We start from the raw sequence: 23,164 nt of genomic DNA, 5'->3' as shown, positions 1-23,164 counted from the left end.
AGCAGTGCGTGCAGGCCAGCCAGACTGACCCTGAATGGGGAGGCGGGGACAATTGTGGTACAACACAGTACCGGACAACTGGAACTAGTTTGAGAGCACCCTAAGATATAGAATATCATGAAATCATATATGACATAGTTTGAAAGCTATCATGGATTACCATTTGCTTTAAAACTACAAACAAGCTTTAGATGCATCACTGATGGACCATCATCCTTTGTTGCTTTACTTAACAGTTTTAAATCCTGCAGATAACAAGCACTATTAGTATTCATTTCCAGCCCTGCCTCTGGCCACCTGGTAGGTGTTCAATCTCCTCTTTTTACTGAACCAACTCCTGAAGGAAATATCTTTGTCTTTATCAGATAAACGGACCACTTAGTTCTAGTTAACAGCTGCTTTCTGTGTTAAATCAAGATTTCCATTTATGTGCAAAAGTTTTACTCTGTTTTTTTTTTTTTTGGGCGAATACTGATTGAACTCTGACTTTTTGGTAGAGAAGAGAAGTTTCACCTTTTTACTTCAAAGTATGACAGCGTTACATAAAAAAAAAGTTGGAGGGATGTGGGGATGAGGTGCAACAAAAGGTCTGGGTTTGCACTCCCTACAGGATTTCAATTCTACATGTTTCAAACTCTGTTGACCCCACCAGGAGCCTCCACGGAACCTTTTCATGTATCACGTAGAAACTTCCACTGCATTATAATAATAGTCATGGTACATTACGTACATAAGTGCTCCTGGCAGGAGGTTGACATGGATGTTAAAAGGTCATTTCAGGTGGGAAAGGGTTTGTGAGATTGGAGAAGAGAGAGCGGGTGTGGTTTTTGTGTGAAGCTGTCCTGTTTCCTTGGTTTCATCATGCTTACAGTACCTTACGTGACTCCTCTTGTAGCTGAATCCTGACAGATCTGTTTCCTCTTTCTATTCCCAGGGCGTACATCATCATAATACTGCTTTACGCTCTATTTGTAGATAAAAAAAGACTGTGCACGATGGAAAAAGAGACACATTATTTCAATAAAAAGAACGTTTTGGTTGTCAGTTTTTTCTGTTGGCTTTTGTAATCATGCCTTTATGTGTACCTGATCTCTCAGAAAGGAATGACTTCATACCATGCATTTACTCTAAAGGAAGAACTGAATAGATTTATAAAGATAAAGATAAAGATAAACTTTATTGATCCCCCCGTGGGGGAAATTTGTGCATTACAGCAGCTCCAGGGGGACGGGAATACAATTATTACAAATAAAAATAGAAGTTAAAATCAAATCAAACATATTTACATTCAGTTAAATAAAAAATACAATAATGTAAAGTTACACAGTAACTACAAAAAAACTACAAAAAAGGTTTTGTTCTTAAAAAAACACACACAGTGTGTAGCATGAGGTGGTGATGCTGTTAAAGAGTCTGATTAAACAGTCTGACTGCAGATGGGATGAACGACCTGCGGTAGCGCTCTGTCTTGCAGGGTGGGTGTCTCAGTCTGCTGCTGAAGGAGCTGCTCAGGGCCCCCACAGTGTCATGTAGGGGGTGAGAGGGGTTGTCCATGATGGATGTCAGCTTCACTAACATCCTCCTCTCACCCACCTCCTCTACAGAGTCCAGAGGACAGTCCAAGACAGAACTGGCCCTCCTGACCAGTCTGTTCAGTCTCTTCCTGTCTCTCTCTGTGCTCCCTCCTCCCCAGCAGACCACCGCATAGAAAAGTGCAGACGCCACCACAGTGTCATAAAAAGTCCGTAGCAGAGTCCTGCACACTCCAAAGGACCTCAGTCGTCTTAGCAGGTGAAGTCGACATTGGCCCTTCTTGTACAGGATGTCTGTGTTGTGTGACCAGTCCAGTTTGTTGTTGAGGTGAACACCCAGGTATTTGTACGTCTCCACCCTCTCGATGTCCAAGCCCTGGATGTTCACCGGTGCAGTCTGGGGTGACTTTCTGCGGAAGTCAATCACCATCTCCTTTGTCTTGCTGGCGTCGAGCTGAAGGTGGTTGAGCTCACTCCAGTCAACAAAGTCCATGATGACCTGCCTGTACTCCTGTTCGCTCCCCTTAGACACACACCCCACGATGGCTGTGTCATCGGAGAACTTCTACAGGTGGCAGGTCCCAGAGTTGTGACAGAAGTCCGAGGTGTACAAGGTGAAGAGAAAAGGGGAGAGAACTGTCCCCTGCGGGGCCCCTGTACTGCAGACCACCATGTCAGACTCACAGTCCTGAAGCCTCACATACTGTGGTCTGTTGGTGAGGTAGTCCGTTGTCCATGCAGCCAGGTGACAGTCCACTACCGCCCTCTCTAGCTTCCCCCTGAGCAGTACAGGCTGGATGGTGTTGAAGGCACTGGAGAAGTCAAAGAACATGACCCTCACAGTGCTGCCGGTGTTCTCCAGGTGAGTCCAGGATCTCTGCAGCAGGTAGATGACGGCGTCATCCACCCCGATGTTCGGCTGGTAGGCGAACTGCAGAGGATCCAGATTTGAAGTCACCAGGGGGCGGAGGTTGTTGAGGAAATAATATAATATAATATATATAATATATATAATGGTTAGATTGGATTGGGTAAGGTCAACGGGTTATTTAATATTTGATGTGTATAGTGTATTGTGCTTGCCAGAAAAAGATAATTCATGGACTAATTTTGTGAGACTTACCTATTTCATTCTAACAGGGTGAAGAGAATGATGTCATGAAGCTCTTTGACCGATTAAACTGCTTGAGTATGAAGTAGGCAGAATGTCAGTATATCCACAGAGGATTATATTTTCAGCTCCGTCCACCAGAAAGGTTTGAACTGAAGAAGCCTTCAGAAGATTGGTGAAACATCTTCGAGATCTGCAGTCCAGTTGCCTTTGCATCAAGCTTTGAATTTACCTTGACCTTGATGACTGAGAACCTACACGGAAATCGCCGTCTGTATATGGTTTTAGGACACATGGTTAAGAGCATTACTCACACTAACTCAATAACTCTGTGCCTATTATGCCACAGTCACAATATATATGTATTTGGGCTTTTGCCTTTATTTGATAGGATAGTGGATAGAATCAGAAACCGGGGAGAGAGAGTGGGGAAGGACATCCAGGAAAGTATTCACAGGTCGGACTTGAACCTGGGCCACCCGCTTGGAGGACTATTGGCCTCCGTACGTGAGGTTCAACCTTATTACTATAGACCATTAACACTCCCATGAAAATAGTTTCAATAGGATGACAATTCTGAAGTTATATAAATCTTTAAAGACAAATTACAACTAATTTATGACATCATTATGTCGCTAAAATGCACTTTCCTGGGCATTATTCCAGTCCCATTCCTGTGACAGTGAAATCTCAGGAACGCCTTGAGGGGATATCAGTTGACACCAGTTTGAGTCAAAGTTGCACTGACTAGATTGTAGTTGTAACAGTCAAAGTTCAAAGTCACTGTGACCCCATATTGGTCCCAATCTTGAGAACCAAGTCTCAGCAACTCAGGGAGAGACTGATATAACATGATATATGAAGGGATTTACTGTATGTATTTTTCTGACAGATTAGTTCTATACATAACTTCTAGCCTCCTTTTCTTTTTGCTGTTTGCTTTAATGTTGTAAAGAAAAAAAGGTTCACTGACTTTCTGGCCTTTTATAGAGGGACATAGAGATGTTTTTTTTTGTATTGGTTGATGAATGCAGACAGCCACAAGGACATACGTACGTTTAGATTTCTTTCTGAAGGCGCCCTTGACGACTGTACTTAATTGGATTAAAAGATTACAAATGTTTCTGTCGTGTCCTCTTCGCTTCCATCTTTGTTTTTGAGAGAAATTATTATTCCATACCCTGAGCCTCAGAGATATAACTCTATCGTTGGCAGTTATTGAAACTCTCTGCCCGAAGATCCATCACTGCACTCATAAACACCCGCTGTCTTGATGTTTATTCAGTGCAAGAGAAGAGCATGATTCAAAGCAGACAGACTAACAGTATGGTTAGTGTCCCTGTTTGATGAATGCAACGGTCGTAGAGGACGGCACGTCCCATGATCTGTGTTTATAGAAATGAGATCATCATCAGAAGGTGACTCTTAATAGTATAGCATTATCATGAAAACACTGGTTGATTAAAGTGAGGCACGGAGCTCTTTCCATTAGATGGATTAGGACACATTAGATACTTCATGAATAATTCTATCAGCTTGTTTTTGTGCTCCAGTTGCTTAAATTATGTAGATATGAAAATGAATGATTTCAAAACCCACCCATGGTGAATTTAACCAACAGCAACAAACAAGTGTGATTTTTTTCACGAGAACTCTTGTAAAGTTTTTTTCACCTATTCTTATCATGACATTTATGTTGCTGACCGATCATTTCCCTCTATGGCCTTTCTCTTTCTCTTTCTCCTTTTAGAGCAGGTGTTACCCCTGAATGCTGAACAGCCCACGTTTGAAATGCCATGCAGCTTTTTTTTTTGTGTTTTTACAGGGCCCTCTAGAGGAATATTAACAACATTGCATTTAAACTGTTAATACTGATGTTGCTCCTTGACATTCCTGTGATGGTGTAACACATACAAGACAAATAATCTGGAGTCTAAGTGATGCCTCTGGTATCAAGATATCTTTGATATGAGAGACAAGGGATAAAAACAACTGAGGAAATGTCAGTTGTCATCATATTGGCTGTTAAATGTGAGGTTAAGACTATTGATTGTGTATGGGTCAGCTCAACAAAAAAATCATTTCTAATACTACCTGAGTTCTCATGTTTTATCTGCAAGACTCATCTCAGAGTTTTTCTTGAACACTGTCTGTAGGCTTGGCACAAACACTCTCTTGGTCTTTCAATTCAAGTCATTGCATATTTTGAGTTTACCATTTAAACTGATGGATTTTGGTTAGCTAGTGAGCTAAAGTTAGCGGCAGGTCAGTTAGAAGCCTTACCAGCACTATTTCAGATGGGAAATTGCTTTAATTGCAGATGTTAAGCAAGTTTCTCTGTTTGGTCTCGGTGACTGGTTGAGCTCACAGTTAAAACTCATAAACATCAACAGACAAGCGACAGCTTAGCTAACAGCTAGCTTAAGAAGATAACATCATATTTCTCAAGGTTTTTGTATTTAATGTATATATTTAATTTAATGTTTTTTACTTTCTTTCGATATTTTTGCTTTGTTTTGGAAAGTAGGAGATTTCTGTTTTTTTTTTTGCATGGAGACCAGGGAGACAAGGATCGCAATATAGCATAAGTCTCTGGCTGGGATGCCCTGTTTCTAAAATTCTTTGTAGCTAACTATCAAAAATATAAAAACAATAAGTTTCCTTGTTTGTATTAACCATTAAAAATCATGTTATTCATTCAGGACCCCCACTTTGAAAAACACTGGATTAGACTGATGAGCATCCACAGTCTTCTCATTTGATGATAAACCGGTTTAAGGCAGCAGCCGTATATATATACACCTTCGTTTGTCATCTGTAAATTCATTTTGTACATGTGGACACAGACATTAAAACAAGTAAAATGCATACAGTTGTTTTAGCATATATTGAAAGTTAAAACTGTACAATAACGACTCTGTAGGTATTGGTTCTGCTATCTTCCAAAATACCTCCAACTGCTGTCATTCTGTCACAGAGCACCCAGTGTTTCTCCTCTGCCAGTCATCTCATTGTGAAACCTCGAGTTCTTCCACTGACACACACAGCTGGCTCATCGCGTTGATGGGAGTTGACACCTCAGATAACCACACTTCCTTTCATGTCGAGAAATGTCTCCACGCTGTGACACTACATGGCTGTGACACATGCTCGATAAGGCGTGAGTTAACTCTGATGAATGCTGTTGAAACTCCAGTAATTCTAATGGTCTATAGACTGCACTGTAACAGACATTTTGTTCAGTGACTCAATGTGTTCCAAGTCTTTGTGCTAAATTCAGTGCAACTACAGCTCGCCTTAGCCACATTGAGCAATTAGGGAAGTGAAACCTTTTTTTTTTTTTACAAGCAAACATAGGTCACCTGAACTCAGGTCAGCTGGTGTGATGTAGCCAAACATAACTAATTCATACTCATAGTTAGTCATACTGCAGCTTAATATAGAGTCAGCATGTGCAGATACAGTGCACAGGAAAACTGCAATATGGTGAAGAAGTTTGTGTCTCGTGCCTTTCGCAACACACCACGGAGTCGGTTCTGTTTTTGATCAACTGCACACAGCCAATTTAAAGAGATACTTTCACTGCCGAGAAATGTCCTCTATTTACTCTCTGTGCTGTTGTTACATATTTATAATTATAACGTAAGACCGCAGCCGAACAGTAATTTGTCTAATAATAAAACACAGAAGAGGAAACTTACTGTCCCCTCATATTTGTTACACACCCAAGCAACTTCCTGCTTGTGTGTCTGTTGGTCTTTTGGTGGTTTCAAGAGAGGGGGGGGGGGGGGGGGGGGGTGGGGAGGGGAAGGGAGGCAGATTGGGTAGGTGGGAAGTGTCTTTGTCAGTCACTCAAAAAGTGACAAAAAGTTGAAATAGACTGCAGCAGAGAGAAGGGCAGCAGGGCAATGGAGCCGCAACAGATCAGAGAGGGATACCTTGTGAAAAAGGTAAGAAATCTACAGCAGGACAAAATGTCCAAATCATTAGCAGTGTAGTAGCAGTGCACTTGTACTTATCTATTTTTTATTTTTTTCAATTTAAACTGAATTATCTATTAAAACAAACAGAAGTGTAGCTAGTCTGAATCTAAGAGACGTGGAGGTTTGGCTTTGTAGTAACAAACTGAGTTCTTATTGGTTTGAAATATAACCATGAAAAAAGAGTGCAAAATGACATTTACATGAAAAATAATCTGTTTAATACACATGTTTTTCTGTAGCTCTGCATTGTATAAATGTCAAACTGCCCAGGTTGATTTACATGACAGCTAGATAAAAACGGTAAAAAGCATAAAATGGCAAAGTCAATTGCAACAAAAGTCTGCGTCACAGAATATAATTGCAAACGTCGATTAAGAACCACTTTTTTAACAGAGACAATGAATAGAGGCGTCCTTGTCGATCTGTCAATCAAACTTTGACCAAAATAAAGAGGAAAATTTCAACAACAAAAATGTCTGGACAACACAAACAGCAGCATTTGGGGAACATAAACCAGTTCCCCAGAGGAACGTTGTACATTGATAAACACTCCACTTCTTCAGTAACACCAAAAACTTCCTGCTTCTGCCTAGAACAAAAAAGCATGATATGAAATGTGTTTTGTTGGGTGAGCGTCATTGTTTTAGGCAAAGCTCTCCTAGAAGAGACAATAGAATATGAAACAAAACATGTCCTTTGCTGTATGCCATGAATATACGCAACAACAGACCGAGAGCAGCTACGTATGAACTGAAACGTGGAAGCCATTTCCTGCACCTCCCGTTATTTTATCTTTTTAAAGTGTGGTGAGAATTTTTCATTTCACTCTGAAAGTGCTAAACCACATGTTTCTCTCGGTCATGCCAACTGTGACTTTTCTTCTTTACTCACTTTGCATACCAAAACACAAACACATAAACTGTATCGAAGTAATCAGCTTTTTTTTCTCACGTTTGTCTTTGAAGAATTATGTTTTTTTCAGTTTGTCCTTTATTGTAAAGTGATCGTGACAGTAAATACATCATCCTTTATTTTGTTAATTTAATGTTTAGTGATGCTCAAGCTATTTTTCATTTATCATTGATAGTGTGACGACACTAAAGGTGCTATAAAACAAGATAGCTGTGCGTCATTTTTATAACTTTAGATGGCTAAGGCACTTTCAATCATTTTCATTCAAAGAGTGGTGTATGGAAGATCTTGTGAGATCTTCATCGAATTTCTCTGTGAAGCGGGAAGAAAAGCTGTGTTTTCATTTTCTAATATTTCTTTATGGTATGAATAAAAAAAATATATTAAAAGGAGAAGGCAAGAAATACTTTGACTTTGATTTGACAAATTGAGACAGAATAGATAAGATACAAATAAAACAGAAGTATAAAGAAATGGTATAAAAAGTAGTCAATTGTGTTATTTATGGAATAATAGTTTAATACCCTGCCACACACAATTCTACAATTCACTTAGCAGACACTTTTATCGAAAGCGACGTACATCAGAGAGTAAGTACAACACAAGCAAGGATCTAGAAAAGAGGAAACAACGTCAGTAAGCAAACAGTTTTAAGTCATCATCATCATCATTAAGTGTGAAGGTGTTCATGAAAGAGCTGGGTCTTTAGCTTTTTCTTAAAGGTGCAAAGAGACTGCAGATCAAACAGAGTTCATCGGCGGGAGGGAGTGTAGCCCTTGATGAGAGATTTTAGGTAAACTCGTCGCTGTTTGGTAGTGTAAGCGAGCAGCAGGGTTTTACAGACAAACAGAGTTAATAAAAGACAAGATGGAGAACTACAAATTACCAGGAGGTAGAAGCTGATTTCCCGACACTATATTGTGGTTGATTTCACACATCATGCCTTTCACAGCAAAAACACATTGTGGAAAAACCACACCTTCTTGCTTGTCACAATAGTGAAACAACATTCTTTCATTCCCTGAGGGAATGGCAGGAGCTGAGCCCACTGCAAACCCAACAGGGCATGAAAGTTTGTTCAAAACCAAAGCAGGTGAAAGGGAACAAATATAAACACAAATTCAATTTGTTACAGCAAGTGGTTTCCAATTCCAGTAATTTCTATTCCCCTAATGTGTTACCAGAACTACTGCCTTTATTTGCACATTCATTTCTGCATTTTCATGCAGGTGGCAAGCAGCAGGCAGTCAGTGAATAACTTACTTATCTTTTTAAGCCTGCATACTCTTTCACTTCATGTTCCCATGCACAAAGCAAAAGTAAAAGTTGTAGAGGGAAATTCATTTGAAAATAACATTTTATTTGGGTATTTTTGATGTTGTATCATCTTCCAAAATGTTAACTCTACTTTTTATGTCCAGCTCTCTTATTTTGCAGTGACTGGTGACCTTCAAAGCCTGGCATGCTGCCTGGGATTTGAAGGTCACCATTTAAAATGAAGATGCTTGATGTATGGTACAATTCCTCTTGATTAAATTTGGAAAAGGGATCATTTGAATAGGATTAAATCTAAATCTGTGTGTTTCCAGTCATTATAGAATGCCCTCTGAAACAACTCCATCATACAACCTATACCTTCACACTTTTGCTCACTTTTGCTTCCTGTTATCATCCGTCTCACTGATCCTCAGGGTACAGTGCTAAACTCCTGGAAGGCAGTGTGGGTGGTGCTGTCAGAAGATGCGTTGGAGTTCTATAAAAAGAAAACAGACCGTTCTCCAAAAGGAATGATTCCGCTGAAGCAAGCTACGCTCACCAGTCCCTGTCAGGATTTCGGAAAGCGGATGGTGAGAAAATGTCAGATACACCTGCAGACAAATCTGAGCTACTGCTGAAAACTTATGGATATGAAAAAAGCACTTAGTGGCAGTCACAAAATGTCAAGCCTACGATTATTGTTTAAGAATAAAGGGGATTTAATTAACTCAAAACATGTAATATAATCATTTTTAAAAAGTAGAATGTAATGTTGATTTAAATATCCGCAGAAAAAAAATTGAATTTGAAAATTTGACAGCATGGCTGACATAGTATACCGTCTTTAGCATGTTTTCAAGATAACCTCGGAGAAAAAGCAGGATCACTTCTTCCAAGCCTCACATGTGGAAGAGAGAGAGTGCTGGGTCAAGGACATCAAGAGAGCCATTACCTGCCTTCAGGCAGGAAAAAAGTTTGCCAGGAGATCAACAAGACGCTCCATTCGCCTGCCCGACCAAGTCAACCTGACGTATGTTTCTTTTAATTCTTCTTGGTGGTGGAAAGAAATATTTACACCTTGACTTTATTCAAAGAATTATTCAGTTTAATCCTACGCTTTGTTATTTTATTCATGTTATTTTATTCACACCTTTCTGTCAAGCCTGAAATCTCATATAGTAGTTCTTGCAGTTGACTGGCTAAACTGTCGTCGTTTGATTTTATCAGCTATAGTTAGCTAGCTAGCTAACTCTGAATGAGAAGAAAACAATCTGTTGCTGACAAGAAACCTTGCTGTAAAGTATTTTGGAGGGTAATAGAGCAACACACTTTGTTTTACAGGTAGGCTAATTCAATAAAGCTAGCATTGTTGCCATTGTGAGTAATAAAGATCTTACCAGTGTTTGCACTTTGGAGCTATTTTCACACTTGTTCAGCGTGCAGACTAAATGTGAAGCTTGTCAAGGCAGTACTATTCCATGTTTGCAAATTCACGATTGGATAATCTCCATTTTGGGCAGGGATTTAGTAAATGATCAATCACATGTGTTTGATGAGAGAATTTTAATGTGGCGATATATTTTGACAGTTTCACATTGTGCTTTTTTTCAGTGAGCTGTACACATTAATGAAAGACCAGGATGATGGAGTGAGGGAGCTAAAATTGGAGCAGGAGAATCGTGTTTTCAACCACTGCTTCACAGGTATTGCTTTCTTTCTTTTCTCAATGTTACAGGTTTGGAAGCTTTTCTAATATCCCTTCAGACAGTCAAAACATTTGTTTTTGCTCCTGCCGTCTTCTTGCACAGGTGCTACAGTGGTAGAGTGGCTGATCTCAAAGAACAAAGTGAGAAACCGGCCTGAGGCTCTCGTGTTAGCAGCAGGGCTCATGAACGAGGGTTTTCTCCAGCCGGCTAGTGACCTGTCAAAAGAGGGAGCAGAGAGTGGAGAGCAAACAGCCTTCTTAGATCAGACAGAAGCTCTATATTACTTTGTAAGTGTCAAAAAGGTATCACTCTGAGAATGATGTCTTCAATATGAAGTTAAATCCTGTTTTTACAGGGAGATGAATGTTGGCAACGCCGAGGGTCTGAATAATAAATTACATGTATTGATACAGCCAGTGATTTGTTTCCTTGTCTGTGCTTTCTTGCAGGCAGACAGCGGCTTCTTCTGCGAGGGCTACTCAAGTGATGAAGATGTGCTTTTGAAGGAAGAATTCAGAGGAAACATCATAAAACAGGGCTGTTTACTCAAGCAGGTGAGTCAGAAATCAAGCCACAGTGACACTGTGTTAATGTTGCACATCACAGTACAAACATTGTGTTCTTTTCTTCAAGTTACCCCCACGTTCACACACATAGCTGTCTTGTGATGAAAGTGAGGCAACTTTAAGTTACATCAACGCCCACTGGACTTTACATTTATTTTCCTTACATGCACTCTGTGAGTAGGTTACATACACTAAGATTTTTTTCTCATAGTCCACTGCACAGCTCCTACATTGCACCTTTTGTACATTTTGTGTTTTTTATTTTTTAGATTTTAGATTTTTTAAATTCTATTTTATATATTGTAATAGCTTCTTATACTGTATTATTTAAGTTGTTGCTAGTTCTGCATTATTTCCTTACCAATACACCAAGTCAAATTCCTTGTATGTGTAAATGTACTTGGCAATAATACCCGATTCTGATTCTGAAGTTGTTTGAATTTAGGAAGTTATTTGTAGGGTTTGAAAGAGGAAGTTACATTTACTGAGTAGGTTTGATGTCGAGGGCTGTTGCAGTTAAGAAAGTTGAGAATTGTTGTGTTTTCTTTTTCTCACAGGGACATAGGAGAAGAAACTGGAAGGTTCGAAAGTTCATATTGAGAGATGACCCTGCTTATATGCACTATTATGATCCAACAAAGGTACATACTCTGAATTGAAAAATGAAAAAAAAAAGAAATGACAATGTCTTTAAGTCACTTAAGATTTCTATTTTGTCTGTTTCGTTCTCTGTATCACCAGGGTGATGACCCTCTGGGCTCAATTCATCTCCGTGGGTCTGTTGTCACGGCTGTGGAGTACGTGCCTGATGGTAAGTGAGGCCATTGTCACAAGATGCACACGCCCTTGTTGCTCCCCACTGTGACACACAGTGACACACAGGGACGAGGACATTTTATTCCATGTACTGTCTTTTATGTTTAAATCATCTCTTTGGTCCCTTTTTCTGTTTTTTTCCCCCATTGTGATTTCAGCCAAAAAATATGACATTGATGGCAACCTCTTTGAGATCATTACCTCGGATGAGAAGCACTACTTCCTCCAGGCTGCCACATCTGAGGAGAGAAAGGACTGGATCAAGGCTGTGCAGACGGTGTCAAAGAGTGGAAAGTAACAGTGGCGTCTGTAGGATGAGTCACATTTCATGCATTTTATTGTGAAATCCGTCGTGCCGTCATAAGAAAATTACAAAAGTGCAAAGTAATTCTAGAGTAGCTAGCATGTATCGCTCCCTTTTACACTATCAACGTAATGTTTAGTGTTTTTGTGCAGCTTGTTACTAAAAGAAATTTAAATTATCCAAGTCTAACTGATTTATTTTCACAAACATTGTATTGGTGGCACTTCTACAAACAGTAATAAAGGATAGTATCTTGAGTAATATGGATTATAACACTGTAAAGGTATGGTATATACACAGATACTTTGCTATATTCTTATTATAAATAGAATGGACTTGAGCTTGTGTAGCCCTTTTCTAGTCTTCTGACTACTCAAAGCTCTTTTACACCGCATGTCACACCTACACATTCACGCACTGATATACAGAGGTTTCTCTTTAAAGTGACCATCAGAAGTAACTTATCCCATTCATACACATTCATAAGCTACTGATGAAGCAGCGGGAGCAAATCGGGGTTAAGTGTCTTGCCCAAGGACACATCGGACATTTAGACAACCGACTCTACCAACCGAGCCAAAGCCGCCCCAGAATAATAATATGGTTTCTAATCTATAATTAATTAAAGTTATACCAAGAGATGGTTGTAATAAATCCTGAAACATATGTAAAAACATTCAACAATTAAAACCATTGTTTAAAAGAAAAGGGTATCTGGTTAAGATCATTTTTATTGCAGTATCTTGACTTATTTAATATATTTTATACTATCAAATAAATGATAGTATTGACAGTGGCTCAACAGGTATTTGTCTGAGTAATAACCATTTTATCACACAATAACAACAATGTTATAGCACAGTCTACTTTTGTACTCAAACAAATAGTTTTTATGACAACTTGTTCTGTTATACTAAAAGTTTAGTTTTGAGGCTTTAGATAAACCGTGCATCTTTAAACACACAGTGTATTATAAGCCACACGCAGAGTTATATTTGCTAAGTAACCAGAGAAGCAGGGCTATTGGTTAGTGTATCTATGTAAAAGACAATATGGTTAAGTTACACAAGAGAGCAGATCTTTGAGGAGACAGCAGAATAGAAGGGAGTGCCACAGTAAAATAAATAGACACCCTGTTTAGTTTTTTTTTTATGTTCTAGGCTGATGTGTTTTTTTTCTCAATTCCCTGTTGTTCACTTGTCTTCTAGTGCTAAGATAGTCTGAGTTATCATAAAAGTACACTCATTTCCTACGTGTGAGAAACGCCTCAATCATACTCACTTTGTGGCTTACACGCCTGCTGCGTCACAGAGAGTATTTATCATGACAGAAATGACTGGCCTGAGCTGTCCTGTGACTACCTTTAAAAAACACAAAAACAAGATGCTTTTTAAATGTGATGACAACTACAGTAAAATAATTTGAAGATGAAGTTCTATTTTTATTATCATCTGGGATTTCTTTTGATATTTTTGGTATTTTGATGGCGCGAGTTAGACCCCAACCATTTTCCCTTTGCTGCATGTCATCTAACCTGAGTGTCTGCATAAGTCTTACAACACCGAGAAAAATGCTCCGTTTTGAATTTGCTGAATTTGTGACATCATAGTGGGATTCTGGTCAAAAAATAACCTCCCCACCCCTGATATTTCCACCCATGGACTCCATCCCCAGCCTAGAACAACAACATTTTTGCAGGTCTGCCATTTTTATTCTCGCTACAGAGGAGTGATGTCTACCGGGAAAATTCAGTGGGGGCTCAATGCATTTAAAGAGAGAGACACACACACACACACACACACACACACACACACACACACACACACACACACACACACACACACACACACACACACACACACACACACACACACACACACACACACACACACACACACACACACACACACACACACCAAAATGGAGTGCTCTGAGAGAGCTGGTTTATACAGGGCCACAAACCTCCTCTGGTGCTTGATTCATGTTATGAAAAGGTGGAAAAGGGGTATAATATGTTGTATCAGCAGTAGCGCCTTAACTTGTAGTATCTTTAAATGCTGGTTAGTTATTATTAAAACATTGCAGAAACTCATATTTCGTCCATGAATCAAGTGATTTTATTTTTTAATAAACTGTTGACTGGGCTCACATACGTGATCACATAACTGATATTTTTTCTCATTTCCAAGCCTCACATGTGGAAGAGAGAGAGTGCTGGGTCAAGGACATTTTAATGTGTCAACAACAAAAAAGATTGTTAGCACAAGATGACAAATTAATTAACCATAATGATTTTCATCCAACAAGACATATTGAATCAATTTGGCACCATTTGCACTATTTGTAGTGATACACATAGGTACTAACCACACCTACTTTCTTACACAGCAATATCTAATCATCAAGTTTTTATAAGAACAGATAACAAGACCGAACTGAAGATCTGTAAATCATTGTGACATTTCCATTTTTTACTTTTTCTTTTAAACATTTCCATTTGCCTTTCATACAACACACATTACAATGGCTGTGTGTTTGTGTGTGTTTCACTATTTAAACACAGGAGGGCACTACATATCAACCTAAAAGTGCTCCTGTGAGTCATATCATTATGGGATCCTGCTTTTCTGGTTAAATGGCCAATTTACAACGCTTGCATAACATGTTCAAAAGTAGATGAAATGTTAACCTCCTGTGATCAGTCGTTATATCATGAGTGTACGTGTGTCCACCTGCATGATAAACAAGAATCAATTTCAGTCAGGGTAAGACATTTAGCTAATGGAGACTGCATAACCATTATACGCAGCTGAGTCAGAACACTTGTTTAGTTGTTACTATTGATAAAAGAAAAACATCTCAGGAGTAGATTAAAAAAAACATCTTGTGTTTCTTGCTACAACAAGGATTCTGTCATCATTAATGAGATAGTGAGCCAAACACAACTGATACAGTTATGTTTTCTCCCATCTGCTTTTAATTTCTGCAATAATCTGGAGCCCTCTGTAGCATAGGTGTTCATTTTTTATGCTTTTTGACACAATTTCCCTATGTAATCAGGAAAGAGGAAGATAAAGCTCAGGTTAATATAAATAATTGTTTAAAACTATAAAAGAAACTGGACTATAGTGAAGATAATTTATAACTATTGTATATGCTATGTTTTTTTTTTGGTTGTTTTTGCACCTTAATTAAAAGCTAGTTGCAACCCACCATTAAACAAAAAGAAGAAGAAGAAAGCTCAAGTAATCCCAGCCAACCAGAGCACCGGAAGTTAATCTGCTGCCATCCTAATGCTAGTGCTGTAGAAAGTATGTATAGTATGTAAGTTTGAATTTAGTTATAAAATATTTGACAATGTGTATTTATCAAGGGTTTTTTGAAAAAGTTGAACTCTTAGTATTTTTTTTAATTCTGGCTTTTTATTTAGCCATGTGGGTTTCTTCAGTAGCTTTGGTTTTGTCTTTTTTTAAACCAGTGCATTAATGTAGTTTTTTAGTTTTCATTATCGAGATGATGGTCTAGATATTATTGATGATGATGATGGTTGTGACGATGGTTTTTGTTGATAACGATGACTTATAAGATGGTTTCTATACTGATTAGAGCTCTCAAGAACTGCCCTCAATGTTGTGCTTTGCCTCTGGTCACTTCCTGTCAGCACCTGTGTGTCCAATCGGACTCAAAGCTGATCGTTTGCTCTTACTGACATTGTTCCCTTTTTTCTAGATCCTTGCTTGTGTTGTACTTACTCTCTGATGTACGTCGCTTTGGATAAAAGCGTCTGCTAAGTGAATTGTAGAATTTATGGGACTTGGTAAAGACATGTGGGCATGTTTGTTTGCTTAAATCTTTAGGTAAGACATTTGATTAATAAAAACAAAGAATCTCAATAAAACCTGCAGCAAACAGAAACAAAACCTTTAATCTAGACGGATGGAAAGTATGTGGATTTCAGTGTAGAACAAGATAAGGCTGCAGATGAGGAGAGATGATACAGCTCTAGCTGCTACACAAAGTTAAACATTATCATAGGGCCGGTTATGCCAGTGCTGCTAACCCAGAATCTGACCAAACTGATTTTGTAGAAGACTGTTTGACCAGCACAGGCAAAGTGTACCTCAAATTGTCTGGTGACGTCTCCTGAAAAGTCTTAAATATGAGTCTGATCTCATATCGCGTGTTCTTAGAGTCGGTGTGTACCTTGCAGTGTAAATCCAGTCCAGCTTCATCCCATTTCAAGTCATTCAAAGCAACTCAGGCTAAAGACTGAGCCTGTCTTATGTCACCTGTGCTACAGATTCGGCATCTCATTTATTCATAGAAAAATATAATTTTATGTAAGCCTTCAACAGGACTGTCTTGTTGGTTTATGTGAATGCACATGCAATATTTAAATATTGAGACACTACCTCGTCTTTGTTCAAACATGACATAAAGCCCATTAATCCACAGAAGCCTACTGACTGGTTCGATAGAAATGAAATTGCAATGACACATATGCCATGGCCTTTGCAATCCTATGTCAAACCAATTAAGAAACTACAGGAGATATTGGACAACCTGTCAGGCAGTGTACTCTACAAACATCAGCAAAACCAGCAGATGAGCTATCTTGAAAGTATGTCCACTTACCCAGCAGTTCAGGTGCATACAGAGCACTTGTGTTGGCTTTATTAGACAAGCTGAATCCCATACTGACGGTTGACATTATGCGCAGGCTGTCATGTATTTGAGCCAGCCAACACAATAATTGAAATACGCATCAATCTGCATAGAAGGTTGCTAATTTTGTTGGTATGACATAACAACCTCTGTTCTATTTAGAGAGAGAGAGAGAGAGAGAGATGCTATGATGGCTGCTTATATACTTCACAGAAAGACAGTGGCTGAAAGTATAGACACCATTAGTTAAAAAAAGAAGAGAACCAGGGGAAAGAAGCCAGTGTATTTGGAGCAATCTATAAAAAAGAAAATGGAGATCAGATGTATGACAGATATGTCATCCCTCTTTCTGTGTGAGGGCACCAGTGGCCTAGTGGCTTCAGGCAAACAGTTTGCCTGAAAACACTGAGGAATGGCTTTGCCCAAATTAAATATGTACCCTGTGAGCCTCCTCTAGTCTTAATTTGGTTTAAACTCTATGGACATTTACAGAGATTCTTCCCACATAGAATAATGACCAGTTTTTTTGTTGTGATACAGTCAGACTGTTTTATATAACGTTCAGTTTGATTACCTGGTTCTTACATATTTTTTGTCAAAGTCATATGACCTGTTGAATAAGTTGTGGATGGCACACTGGGGTTATGGGATCCGGAAAAGACCCCAGGATGTGGTTTAATACGATTTCAGTCCACCAGTGTACAGTATGTAATCAGATCTGTATCACTAGCAACACTGTTCATTAAAGCATACCTCCTATTCAGAAATAGCAGGCTATTGAATGTCATAATTGACCAATAGGAATTAAGTATTCAAAATAGCGGTGTAATTAGTCAATGGAAGAACCTGTTCAAATGTATCAGAAATGTTGGTGTGACGTTTTTTTCTAATCAGCTATGTTTTATTTGAAGTGACCTTATTTATCTAAGAAATGCATGACATTGTATTTATATCATTATTTTTCAGTTGCAGTGCTTGAATGTTTTAACCATTCATGACAGATCTCTACTTTGCCCTTCTAGTGATACAAAAGCAACGTCAGATGCTGATCCTCAGAGTGTTGCTTATTTTTCCCTCTTTTCCTTGGGAGAAGCGGTTTCTGAAACCAGCAAACCGAGAATCATTTTTTTCTTTATTAATATTCTGACGGCCTTTCAGTGGCTTCAGAGAAGATCATTTGATTTGCACTGCAGCTGTCAGTGTGCCAATACAGCTGGATGGATCAAGGTTTGCAAAGGGAAACCATAATATGCAGCAGGTTACATTGTAGGACAAGTTATGAGTCATATTTTGATATTTCTATTAAAAAAACATACCTGCTGTTTCATGAGATAAGTAACTAATAAAAAAATGTTAGGTGATATTTGAATGCAATGAAAGTGAAGTTTCAGGATCTGCATTGATGGAAATAGAAGAGTGTCGTCGACTAACAGCGATAGCAGAGATTTAATATTCTGTTTTATGGTTTTAAAATGTCTCCCAAAAATGATAGAGCAAGTAATTGTTCTTTCTTGAAATTAATACCACAGTTCTTTCCTGTTGTTACTTTTCACCCATGCCCAAAGTAATCATCTGAGTCATGTTGGAAAGAGCCTTCTAGTGCAAACTGAAAGTGATTGAAGGATGTGATTGACAAGCGTCTGAAGCCTGCTGCTACTCAAGCTGCTGAGGTTGTTGTTCTGGAGGGTCTTGTCTGATGGTTGAGGGTGATGAGAGATAATAGTTGAGCTTTGTTTATTTTCACAACCACCACTTACTCCTTGTTGTTCCAGGGTGGCTAAAATCTGATCTTGATGGGCTCATTAAATACATTACAGGATGATGAAGCCTCACTTACAACACAATTAGACTGATGGGTTCCTGTTAGATTTTATGTCTTCTGTGATGGAAGTCCAGTGGCTATTTATAATCTTGCCTTAAAGAAGAAATGGAAAAAGGACAACCATATGGCTATAGCTCTATGTGAGAGCAAGTCATCTCCCAACATCTGAGGACTGGATGACCCAGCTTTCTGCAGTCAACAACGTGAAGTTTCCTTTCCAAGACACCGAACGTCAAATTGCTCCCAAACGCATAGTGGTTATCTTAATGAGATTAGTTTAATCCTGATGGGCAGATTGGCACTTTGCATAGCAGCCTCTGCCATCAGTGTTTGCATGTTCGTGTGAAAACATGAATACGATACATTGTATTATATTGTATTATATTATATTATAATATTTATTGTGTTAAACACAATAAATATTAAATGGACTTGAGCTTGTATAGTGCTTCTGACTATTCAAAGCTTCACACCCATTCACACACTGATGGCTTTGGATGGATTTTACTCCTGTAACATTATCAGGTTCAATATTTCAATGTGAAAAGTACAGGTTATTAATAGATGATGTGGTAATGTCTTTGTCACTTTCACTCTTCAGGGAAATATTGTTATTAAAGGATGTTTGATTTGAGTATAGCTGCACATCTACTGGTGTCCAAGAACTGGAAGTTGGAATGATGAAACTGTAAATACTGGGTGGTGGTGTGGAAATGGAGGGTGCACATAAAGGATACAGAGACGAGGTCATTGATCACAAGACATCATGAAAATGAACACATTTGGTGTCTCTTTTCTGTTGGATAGATACAACCAGCTGATTAAAGCAAGGAATTCTAAATGAGCAAACACGAGGAGTGAATGCAGAATGGTATGTGAAAGAAGCGTGCACATTTTATTCCAATTATCTGGACATTCCATTGAGCTTCATTAGTATCTCATGTATATCTTACAATATGCAAAAGCTTGCATATGAGTATACATAGAAGCAAAGCCTTTTGATCTTCTGGTCCATTACTACCTCAACTCTCCGTAGAAAAATGTAAATGGTCCATCTTCAGATCACCAAGAATGATATAAAGCAGCAACCAAAGCTCAAATCAGTTTCATGGGCAATGATTAAACTCAAGAATGAAGCCAAAATATACATTTTCTTAGATTTTATTGAGGTGAAAAGCAGTTTTTCGTAAAAAGGCACATCCTCTCAGTTCACTGACTGCTGTTTCCAGACACTTGTGGCCCCAGTGTAGCAGAGGCCGGATGACAAATGGAGCATTCTACATTTAAGCTGTTACAGGAACACAATTGATTTAATTGTCCTCTACACGGCTCAAACTGAGCCTGAAATCAGAATCATTAATAATGACGAGAAAGCGATTTGCTGTCACAGGCTGTCTCTTGCCTCCAAAGCTGTGGGCCATGAGAGGGCAAGAAAAAAAATTGCATTAAACGGCTATCTTAAGAGCTGAAGCCTTAACAGCACAGGTTTGGCTAATAGTCATTAGTCTGCTGAACATGTTAGCTCCTGGCTTGACCAGCTCACATGTTAATGTGAACAGGATATTGTTGTATTTCAAATAATGGGCAAATCAATGATTTTGTAAATGTTTTATCATTGACACAAATTTGCTGTTTGATGAACAGTATTGTACACATGTTAAAGCCTGCCTGCTATTATTTACACTGACATAGCTACATTTTTCATTTTAAATTAGAATAGCATGCATGGTTAGCATTAGAATTAGAGAGCATTAAGTAACAATGTTTTGTTTTTCAAATATAATATTGTGTAGAGAAAGTTTTAATCAAGACTGTGAAAATTAGGACATTTCTATATCTTCTTAAAGTTGTGAAAAATTATTTATTTTTCATGGTATGTTCCTGCTACCATGTGCACCCGAGAACGTGTAGTCTGTGCACGGTGTACCCTGTTGGCCATTTTTATCAAAATTATTTCAATCAGGAGAGACTTAATTGAGAATGAACAATTATTTATTTACAATAAATGTGCAACAAGTTAATTTTGAACGTGCAAAGTCTTTGGGGGATTAGACTCCATCGTGACAACTTCCCACTCGGAAGGTAATGAAGCCGACAGCAGGCTAGGAGACCCCCCTATGGAGTCTAGACACTGGTGGTGGTGAAGAGGAATGGAGGCTATGATGAGCCTGAATCTGGACTCTGCTGAGCTGGAATGGAGGTGACTGGGGCGGTGGTGGGTTGCAGCGGTTGCCCTGAAATGACAGAATGACTGTGGAAGAGAGAGAACTGTTTTAGCATTTTGCCGCAGCAGGATGATTGGTTGAGAGAGGTTGTACCCGAATCTGGTTGGTTAATTACGAATAAGAATAAACGCTCATTATCAGCTGATCACCAGAGAAGGGAGACAGAGGAAGTAGTAGGGGGAGTGGTTTAGGCTGAAGTGAAAGGATAAATGAATGAGTGGAAGAATATAATCAGTCTTCCTGTCTGAACTTACGCTGAGCTCCATGTTTGGAAATCTTGGAAATAAAACTTTGTTGAGAGATAGATGTAGACAGATGGAAATGTTGTATTGGTCCCTTGAGGAGACTGTTTGCTTAGCACAAAGACCCATCCCTCATTTCTTTAAAAAATAAGATCATTTCCTATTACCCAATCAATAAGGTATAGTATGAAACATGTTGTCAGTGTTTTTAACATGCAGATCAAGTGCACAGCAGTGGATAATGCTGCAGAAGTAGGTATTTTGATACAGGATTATTTTCTAGAAGATGAAAATACAAGCTGACTGCACCTCTCATCTTCCTCAAACAAGCAAGTCAGAGGCAACTTTTCAAGTTCTGTTCAAGTTCAATAGAAAAAAAAGAGAGATTGATAAGCTTGGAGTCCCGAGCAGTACGGGCCGAGAATAAACAGCCCAAAAGAAGAAAACAAAACAGCTGCAAATTCTCTGTTCTCGCAAATGTCAAATATGGTTTCCTGGAAAGGGTCATCCAGATGGCTCTGTTTATGAAAGTTGTCAAACCGATAAACCATATAAGGAAGACTTTTTTTCTACACCTAACAGCCTAATCCCTTTTAAAGGAATAAATGTAGTTTAGTAGTGTTTCAGGCCAAAGTAAATGTCAGGAAGGTGTCAGCAGTAGAGTTTTGCCTCTATAATAACATATAAATACAAGTCGGACTGTACAACATGGTGGGTGATAAGATTATACTCCTTTTATGTAAGTGAAGAACTTAGTTAATTTGCACAAAGTCTCTAGATAAGTCTCTAAGTCTCTAGACCTATTGAAACATTGTAAATTTGTGTCTTCTGAGCTAGAGGTAAAGAAGATGACAAAACGTTAAGAGCGAGTGCATTTAAACACTCGAGTATCCCTTAGAAACAAACCGCTGGAGCCAAACATGAGAGTCTGAGCTGCCAGCAGGCAGCAAAATATATCTGTTTTAAAGTGTTGTTTATTTGTACAACCTAATAGAGGGTTCTCCGGGAAACTGAGGTACACAGAGAAAAAAACACTCCTGCATTACCTGACAGCTCCCCCACAGGGTCCAGAACACAGAGATGAATGGCTTCAATAAGCAAGAAGCAGATAATTGAAAAAAAAAAAGGTTTCCTGGTTTCAAGCACATAATGAGCATAAGAGGCGACAATCTTCACAAGCTGTCAACTTACGAAACAAAAATGTAATGGTTAAATCAACAAATGCATGTCAAAGTTCATCGTAATACAATAACAGTAAGGTATGCTGTAAAAAGAGACCAGAAAGACAAGAGGTCAGAAAAAGCTATTTAAAGTAAATGTATTGTAGAGATATTACCGCTTTAAACTGCCCCTAATTTATTCTATGAAAAATGGTTCACAGTGTGTCAAACTGTGTCTGTGAAACAGAATGCTTTTGGTCTATTAACCCCCTGCTGTGACTGAATCTAAAGCTGTTTATAACAGTCAGTATAGGTCACTGTTCCATAAGGAAAATCAAACGCTTCGACACCAGCAGGAAGTGGGGGGTCTCCTGAGCGGGTGTTAATGTAATTTATGACTGTTTGCAATAAATATATGACTCAATAGGTTATCTAACCAACAGCTTATTGACCAATATATATGTTTATAGTTAGATCAGCTACCTCTAGTGGCCATAACAAGTATTACCAGGGAATATGACAAAGTATAATAGTACTCTAAAGGGTGATAAAGTCCATCTGTGGTAAATGGCAACAAACCTGTCCAACAAACAAGCCCATACAAAATCAAAAGTCAACATTGTAATCATTAAGTTAAACAATCACAAGTGGTGATCGGCCACTGAGAAATAACAAATGATGTTGCTTTCTTGGATGGATACAAAACTAGGTACTCCCTTAACGTGAAGAGATATCATGTTCCCCAAAAAAGAGGGACAGAGAGTTCTGTAGACCCTTACTATTGGTATGAGGGTCGTGATGCCATTTACTGTGAAGGATAAGGAATTTAAAAATCTGTAAATGAATGAGTCCATTGATGGCAG

General features: G+C 38.7%; 2 protein-coding genes across 2 annotated transcripts in view; both read left to right on the top strand.

Annotated features, from left to right (window-relative positions):
- Positions 1-23,164, top strand: part of gtpbp2a (GTP binding protein 2a) — a 432,981-nt gene that overhangs the window by 314,230 nt on the left and 95,587 nt on the right. The gene's annotated exons all lie outside the window — the stretch shown is intronic.
- plek (pleckstrin) lies at positions 6,464-12,357 on the top strand. Its single transcript, XM_061039894.1, has 9 exons — positions 6,464-6,593; positions 9,230-9,385; positions 9,644-9,825; positions 10,407-10,498; positions 10,604-10,788; positions 10,951-11,055; positions 11,625-11,708; positions 11,809-11,878; positions 12,042-12,357. The coding sequence occupies exons 1-9, from the start codon at positions 6,552-6,554 to the stop codon at positions 12,179-12,181; spliced, it is 1,056 nt and encodes a 351-aa protein (XP_060895877.1). The 5' UTR covers positions 6,464-6,551; the 3' UTR covers positions 12,182-12,357.

The sequence above is a fragment of the Labrus mixtus genome, chromosome 6 (assembly GCF_963584025.1).
Source record: "Labrus mixtus chromosome 6, fLabMix1.1, whole genome shotgun sequence".
NCBI classification, from domain to species: Eukaryota; Metazoa; Chordata; class Actinopteri; order Labriformes; family Labridae; genus Labrus; species Labrus mixtus.
This window is presented reverse-complemented; position numbering and strand designations above follow the sequence as displayed.